The sequence below is a fragment of the Chinchilla lanigera genome, unplaced genomic scaffold (genome assembly GCF_000276665.1).
Source record: "Chinchilla lanigera isolate Chin_1 unplaced genomic scaffold, ChiLan1.0 scaffold00036, whole genome shotgun sequence".
Taxonomy (NCBI): Eukaryota; Metazoa; Chordata; class Mammalia; order Rodentia; family Chinchillidae; genus Chinchilla; species Chinchilla lanigera.
Window position 1 is genome coordinate 3,171,005 of NW_004955437.1, and position 7,880 is coordinate 3,178,884.

A 7,880-nucleotide genomic window follows, 5' to 3' on the forward strand; every position below is an offset into this window, starting at 1 on the left:
GACTGTCGCGAGTTCGAGACCAACCTGGGCTACAAAGTGAGCTCAAGGCCAGCAGGAACTGCATACTGAGACCTTGTCTCAAAGAGAAAAAAAAAATTTCTCTCTCCTACCAAATTATAAACTTGAAAGGAGAAATCAGGTCATCTTTGAATCCCCACATCCTTTAAGTCCCTGGCATATAGTAAGTGCACAATAAATGTCAAACATTAAACATGGAATCTGTGATCATAAAGAGACACATGTACAATTAATTCCATATCTTAACTTCACCAATGTGGGTGTTTCTCATCTACAAAAATTTTATTTGCAAATTTGAGGCACTGGGTTCCTTGAGACTCCCCTGAGGTCTTACTGCAAGAATTCACAAGGGGCTGGAGGATGGTATGTTAGATGGCGGCACCTACTGGTGATGGATGGCATTACAGTACGGGACTCTACCTAAGAGAACCCCTTGCAGTCCTCTGCCTGCACCCTCTGCCTCCAGTTCTGGGTAGTCCCTCTCCCTCCTCAGCAGCCCTGAGGTTGACCAAAGACCGGGGCACCTTGGAAGAGCTTGTTTCCCTCTAGCACACTGCAGGCCCGGAGCAGGACTCCAGAGCCTGACTGGGATGGCCCTCTGCTCTTTTCGCTAAGTCAGCTGGGAAGAGAGGAGGCGTGAAGAAGAGACCTACTGCCAAAAACGGAGGCACAGGTTCGTAAGTGTATCAACTCACAGAGCAAGCACGTAGCTGGCAAACATTCTCACGACTGCCTCCTTGCTGCCGGCTTTCAGCTTCTTCCAGAAGCATTTTCAGTCCTAGGGGAGCCCTTCTCTCAAAATATAATAGAAGCTATTGGGGAACTGAGCTTTGTTTTACAGAAGTTCCCTTTATGGTCTACTGGAGAATGATTCATGAATACCTTGAACTTGGCCCCAATTCCTCCACCCACCCGTTCTTTAATCCAAGACACTCAGGGGAATGATAGATACAGCAGTCTCGCTCTGCCTCTCCATCCTCTCCTCCGAGAAGGAAGCTCCGTCGGCACCTGGAGGAGGACAGTCTTAGGAAACAGGGCCGCTCGCAGCAAAGTTAGGGGTGCGTGATGAGTGTTACAACTCCATCGTCCACCACTCAGAACACGTTCACGAAGGCTTCAACTGATTATGGGGGTTTTTAACTGGCAAAGGCCTCATCCCGCCACCCTATTTCACACAGATATTTGTGTTTGGGGCAGAAGAATACAAATTTTAACTCAAAAGAGTGACTCTCAGTGACGATGTCTTAAGCGTCAGTAGGAAAGATCTTTGATGAGGTGGCAGAAAATCCCCCAGGGACTTCAAACAGGCACCGTTCAGGGTTCTAACCCCTGGGCAGGCCTTTCCAAGTTCAGATGGGAACTGCTAAGGGTCCCTGTCCTCTGTAATCCCAGGCTGGTGTCACTCACCCTTCCTCTTGTCCAATCTCCTGCCTCTGCCTGCTTTATCCAGGCTGCCATGGTCCAATTCCCCAAGCCTTCGCGGGAGATCCTGTGCTCTGGCATAGAAGGTTCTAGCTCTTTATCTTTGTCTTCCACAATCGGGAGAGGCTCCGGTCAGAGTCCGCTCCTAGGCCCCCTGTATGCCCCTGACCTTTCTAAACCTTAGGGTTTCCATATTATCCACTCCAGTCAACATCCTCTGCTGCCCTCCACCCTCAGGCAGTCTGAGGCCTCTCAGAGTAGTGGGACACTAGACGACCAAGCCAAAAAATGCTCTGCTTCTTTTTAGGTACCCGTGAGTTCATCAACCCTTCATTTGTTCCATCATTCAACAGAGTTTCATTGAGCACAGTTGTGTACCAAGGCTGTCCTTGGAGCTGAGGATACAGCGGTGACCTGATGGGTCCTTCCCTCAAAGGTTTCAGAGACTAGGGGAAGCTAAGCAGACCATGACAGTACAACATGACCAGGGCCATCACGGGTAGATTTCAAGGACCACTAGCCCCACGTCCAATGGGGTAGTAAGATGAGTTCACAGAAGGGTAGAGGTTTTCCAGCTGACAAGAACATGGTGTGTGCCAGGCCTGCTGTGGCTTGGGCATGAAGAAATGAGGTCAGAAACATGAACTGTCGTTGGACAGAGCGGCTCAGGACTAACACAGAGGGCCGCATACACCATGCTAAGGAGGTAGAACCTGACCCTGCAGGCAGTGGTCCATGGGAGACACAGCAGGGGCTCGAACCATGGCATCAGCAGTGGGGATGGAGCCAAGGGGTGGCTTGCTGAGTGTGTTATGGGACCATTAACTTCCAGGCAGACTTCACAGGAAGAGGACCGGTTAGGGGAGAGCGTTGAGGGGAACAATGAGCTCGCCTGGGGGGAGATGCAGCTTGAGGTCCTGAAAAATACACTTGGAGTCCTTTATAAAACAGGCAGAAATACAGAATAGATGGGAAAAATGAGACGGGACCTAAGACGCAGCTCTGCAAACTGGATATAGAGAATGAGAGCTAGAAGGAAACGGGACTTACGGACGTCAACTTGGGGTCATTGGCAAGAAGGTGCAGGTCAGAAAGGTGAAGAAACTTGTCCATGGGGCCCGGGGCGTAACCTCAGGAAAGTCTGACCGCACAGCCAGTATTCTGCCCACCACCCTGGCCTCTCTTGGTCGTGGAGAGTGAGAAGTGACAATATCTGGGCTAGATGTCCCCAGTCCTGCTGCATTTAAAAGGCCAGCGGGGGGCTGGGGATTTAGCTCAGCGGCACAGCGCCTGCCTGGCAAGCGCAAGGTTGTGAGTTCGATTCCCAGTACGGGGGTGGGGGTGGGGAAGGCCAGTGGGTGGAGAGCTGACTGGAGATTCAGGAAAAGAAAGGGCTTCACGAAGGGAAAGAAAAACCTTTCAGAGGTTGTGCAGGCTGCAGACAGGTGAAGCTAGATAAGCACAGGCGTCTGGTCATGGAGCTGCGGAAGCTGCCAGAGACCTTGGGGAGAGGCCAGCGCCAGAAGAGGGGGGAAGAGGGGGGAAGGTGCCGAGGTGGACACCAGGGGTGGCGAGCTCCTCAGAAGCGCGTTGGTCTTGGTGCAAAGTGGGAAATCTGTCTCCTTCACAGAAGCAGCCAGAAAGCAGGTGTCAAAGTGACTCAGGTATGGAGGCGCGCAGGGAGGAGAGTGTGGGGGAAAACTGAGGTAAGGGGCCAGGGGAGGTGGCCAAAGGAGAGGCTGGGACAGGCGTGGGCAGCTGGGACCAAGTTACCTCTTTCCCGTGCACTGGCAGGGCTGCCCGGGGACCTCTCTGCAAAAGCAAGACTGAGGACCTGGAAGCAAGCTACTCCTAGAGTCCCAGGGCTGGAGCAGACTCTGAGAGAGCCTTACTTGCAATCCTCTGCCTTTCTGGCAGTGACTCGTGAGCCATCCCAGAAGAGTGACAGACAAGGACAGGCCGGGACCGCCTGTCCGCCAGCCCAGTGCAGACCGCCACCCCTCCCTCCTTTCTTCTCTCCCTGTTGTGCTGGCTATTCTCTTTCTCTCATCTGCCAGTCACTGATTTTCCTTTGTTGTTAGCTTGTCCATTTATTTGTCTAAAAGACGCCCAGACTCAACTCAGATCTCCCCTTGCCCATGAAGTCAGTGGATGCCCATTCACTATTCTCCCATACCCTCTTCAGAAGGTAGCACAGTGTAGGAAGTAGACTAGTACCATCTGCCACTCGAGGGCAGGACTGCTGACTGGACAAGCCACCAGGAAGAGGAAGAGTGAATGAGAACCGACAGGGAGTCCTCCTGGTTTTGAGAGACTAAGAGGCTACTGAGGGGTCTGAGGTCTAAGGGTTGCTGAACGGGGACTCAAGAGTCAGGAAGACATGGATTCTGCTCCTCCCTTCCCTGTTTTAATATGTTGTGTGAAATGGGCAAGTCACAGGACCACTCATCAGTGGCTGAAGCCTTCTGCAGATCTGCCGCGGCAAGACCCTCCAGAGCAAAGGAAGCCCTGGATGTGACGCTCATCCTGCCCCAAAGGACAGGCTGTAAGAATGACAAGAGTGCACTGCGTCTCTGTGGATTCTCAGGAGGCAGGAAAGAGAGAAAAGGAGGCATACAAGCTTTGTACTCCGTCATCCTATTTGAGCCTCAGTTTTCCCATCAATAAAAATGGGGATTCCTGCTGGAGGGCCTGGCACAGTGCCTGGCATGTTGAAAGCACCCAGCAAGTGGGGGAGCTCCAATTATGTCTCAGAATATCTGTGCCTTCTGTAGGCAGATTAAGATGTGTTCGAAGCAGAGATTCTGGAGCTGCCCACCTGGCAGGTGAATTTCCTTCTCTCTCCATATTGGAGAAGCACTGCTGACACAGACTGTGTGCTGGAATGAATGGAATTTTTGGAACCTTCTTGGTAGGAATGTGTGACAGACAGGAACCTGTTAGGGGTGACGAGAATCACCATGCTGGCTGCCCTGACGCCCAGCAGCATCGAAGCCTGGCCCGGGCCAAGGCTGCTCCTTTGCAGGCACGACTTGTACCTTGACCATCAAACACTGTGGCCTTTGTTTCTTCTGAGGAATCGTGGAAATATGAACAGCCACCTCCACCAATGGCATGCCAACTCTGTACCCGGAGTTTTCTTTGCATTATCTCATTTAATACCATAACCCTGTGAGTTTTTGATCCTCTTACAGGTGAGAAAATAAAGCTAAGACTGAGAAACTTGCCAGAAGTCACACAGGCAGAGTAACTGAGCTGGGATTTGACCCGCACATTTGTTTAGCTCTAGAGCCCGTACAGTGAGACGCTGATGTACACTCTGAAGTGTTATGACCATAACTATTTTCCAGATGAGAAAGCTCAGCTCCGAGAAGTGAAATAACTCTCCAGGAAGAGAGACAGATGGCTGGGAGTTGGTGGGGCCTGACACTGACCTTGGGGCCATCTGTTCTGGCTCGTACCTGCTTCCTAATAGACTACACTGCCCGTCAAGGTAGGGCTGTTGGACTCCTTTCACATACGGAGAAGCTGAGGAGCAGAAAAAGCAAAGACTCAAAGAAGGAGACTTGGCAGGGTAGGGGAGGTTCCTGAGAGTGGTGGGACCCTTGGCAGAGATGGCCCTAAAAGAATCTGACTGAGATAGATCAGCTCCGCTTGATTTATCAGCTGATTAGCTGGTCCTCGCCCCAGATTTATTTTCAGGAGAAATTTGAAAGAAATGAGTAGCACAAGCACCCCCGAAGGAAGCAGAGCCTAAGAGCAAACTGCAGCCTGAGAGGTGAATGTGGGAAGCCCACAGTCCCTCCACACTTTGACTCCGCTAGTTATGAGGTGTCATAGGCTGCTGCTTCTTCCTGATTTGATGTCCAAGTGTGGCTCCCTGTAGAAGAGGACAAGGCAGAGGACAATGTGGCCAGGACCCAATTTACAGTGCCTTGATGGTACAATCCCTGCTTCTACCCCTACAGAATCCTCTAAAGTGGGAGGGGTGGGCTGGAACCAGACTGAGTGTTCAGTGGGGTGCGGAAGGGAGGCAGAGGGCAGATGTGGAGGAGGAGCTTTCCTGGTTCTGGAGAAGCAGAGGAAATGATCCCAGGAGAACTGATAGGATGAGACAAAAGGAAAGTAGGGTAAAAGACACCTCACCCTCCAGAGGTGCAGTGCCTTGGGTGGGGCAGCTCACCTGAGCCTCCTTTCCTGAAAGCCAGGGCAACAGTCCCACTAGGAGACCCTGCACAATCCCCTGCGCCCACCAGGGCTGTGAGGGAGAGGTGGGCTGGAACACATCCCGCCACCCCAGGGACCCAGCGGCAGTGGCAAAGCCAAGGCAGGCAGTGTGGGAGCTTCCTCAGTGTCCCTGCGTAGATCACAGGCACTCTCTGGCAACCTTCAATTTTTTTTTTTTTTTAACCACTCTCTTCTTTGGGGCTAAAAGGGTGGCAAGTTTGCACTTGTCCTCCAGCCCTGCACATAATTGGTGGCAGCAGGCAAAGCTGCTGCAAGGGGAGGGGTTTTTCAATGGAATGAGAGGGAGGGAATCTTAAAGAGTGACAGGGATGGAAGGGACCTCAGAGATTATCTGACCCAACCTTTCCGTGGTCTCCATACCATTCCCATAGCCTGTGTGTTCACTTCCTCACTGTCACCTCTCACCTCTCCCAAGGGCTCTCAAGACCTCCTCCCCTGCTTTCTCCTGTCCCCTTCTACCCTCAGATGAAGCCATCCTCTTGTTGTCCAGATGAGGAAACGGAGGCCCATTCAGAGGAGACTTGCCAGGGATCACCTTCATCCACCGACAGAGCCAGAACAGGAAACCCAAAGCTTTTCCATTCAATCCCTACGAAAAGAAGAGCTCAGCTCTTCCTCCTAGGTGGCATGGAGGCTGCTGACAAAGCTGACCCCAGCTGATGCCAATGGCCATGTCATCTTTAGGGAAAGCTTGGCCATTGCTCTTTCCTCCCGAGCCCCTGGGAGGCTGATCTGGGGGCTGCCTCTGCCCTACAGCAGATTGTCTCTGAGCACCTGCTGGGACCTGGTGTGATCAGTTTGATCACAGCCCCACATCCCAAGAAAGCCCTCACACCTCTCGCAAGATCTTTCTTCTTTCCCCTACAGAGCAAGGCCAGGGGGCGCAGACCTTGTGAAAGGGGTCAGGAGGCAGTGCCGGTGGTTGGGGGACATTGCTCCTTCAACACCATCTGCCCCTACTTGAACAGATCCTGGGATCCCCCGTAGTTGAGGGGATGAAGGGTTAAGGTTGGGCCCACCTCTGGAAGCCGTGGGTGCAGGCTTGGAGGAGTGTGCTTGTGCCTTGTGCCTTGGTGCTTACACACATCGGCATGGTTCTGTGGGTTAGCTTTTCAGAAGTGTGTACACGTGTATCCACGTCTGTCTGGGAAGCGCGGCTCAGAGGACTTACCTCCAAGGTCCTAACTGCCCTGGAGCTACCAGATTTAGCAGGAGAAGGCCACTTTCCTCCTCAAAGTAGACTCAGATCTAGGTTTGGGATAGAGTCCAGAGGACGGGGTGAGATGGAGGTAAGAGCTGGGAAGACGTGACTTGGCCGGAGTCGGGGGCCATCTGTTTGGAAGTGCTCAGTGGCTGTGCCCCGCGTCTCGAGCTGTGTCGTGGGCACGCCCGAGCGCCCGTGCATCCACCTCTGCCACAGCCTCCTCGACCCCTCGCGCCCTCTTTGTCTCCCGGCAGAGGTGTGCGTGAAAACCTGCGCCGCTCGCACCCTTGCTCCCCCGCTCTCCGGGCGGCAGGCAGAGAGGACGAGCCGCAGCTCGGTGCTGTTTGGTCTGGAGCCGAGCGGGGCTTGCATTGATCCATTGATTGTGCGCGGTCTGCGCCTGACCTCCCTGCTCCCGGGGAAGCCGTCTCCATGGAGACCGGGCCCGCTCCCCCAGCGCCGGATTGTAAATTCCTGCAGGCAGCGGCCCGGCAGCCTGGGGAGGGGGCCGCCGCGCCCGGGCGCGCAGAGGGAGCGGCCGCCACGCCGAGGCCCCAATTGAAAGAAGAAGAAAAAAAGGAGGTGGTGGAGGAGGAGGAGGCGGGGGAGGAGGAAGAAAACGAAAAGGAGCGAGGAGAGGAGGAGAAAGAAGAGGAGGAGGAGAAAGGGGAAGAAAAAGAGACGGAGCCCGAGAGACGAAGCAAGAGCGAGAGGAAGAAAGAGAGGCAGAAAGGGCGTGTTTCTGCGCCGCGTTTCCCCTCCCCTTTCTCAGGTCCCTCGCTCCGGCTCAGCGCTCTCTGGCTGCAGCTCCCTCCGGCGCAGCTGGGAATCCGGTGGGATTCCGGGCTCGGAGAGGGCGCGGGCTCCCTGCAGTCAGCTGCGCCGGGCGCCCCCGGCCTCGCTGCGCTCTGAGCCTCGCTCTCCCCGACGTCCGGCCGGGAGCAGCGGGCAGCATCGCGAGCCTCCCGCCCAAGGCGCCGCGCCCCGC

General features: G+C 54.2%; 1 protein-coding gene across 1 annotated transcript; it reads left to right on the forward strand.

Moving 5' to 3' along the window:
• Positions 1-7,324: 7,324 nt before the first annotated feature.
• Positions 7,325-7,880, forward strand: LOC106149077 (forkhead box protein L2; the record flags this gene model as incomplete). Its single annotated transcript, XM_013516727.1, is given in 2 exon segments — positions 7,325-7,358; positions 7,574-7,880. Coding segments are annotated over 2 exon segments (341 nt in total), but the record flags the coding sequence as incomplete, so codon positions are not given.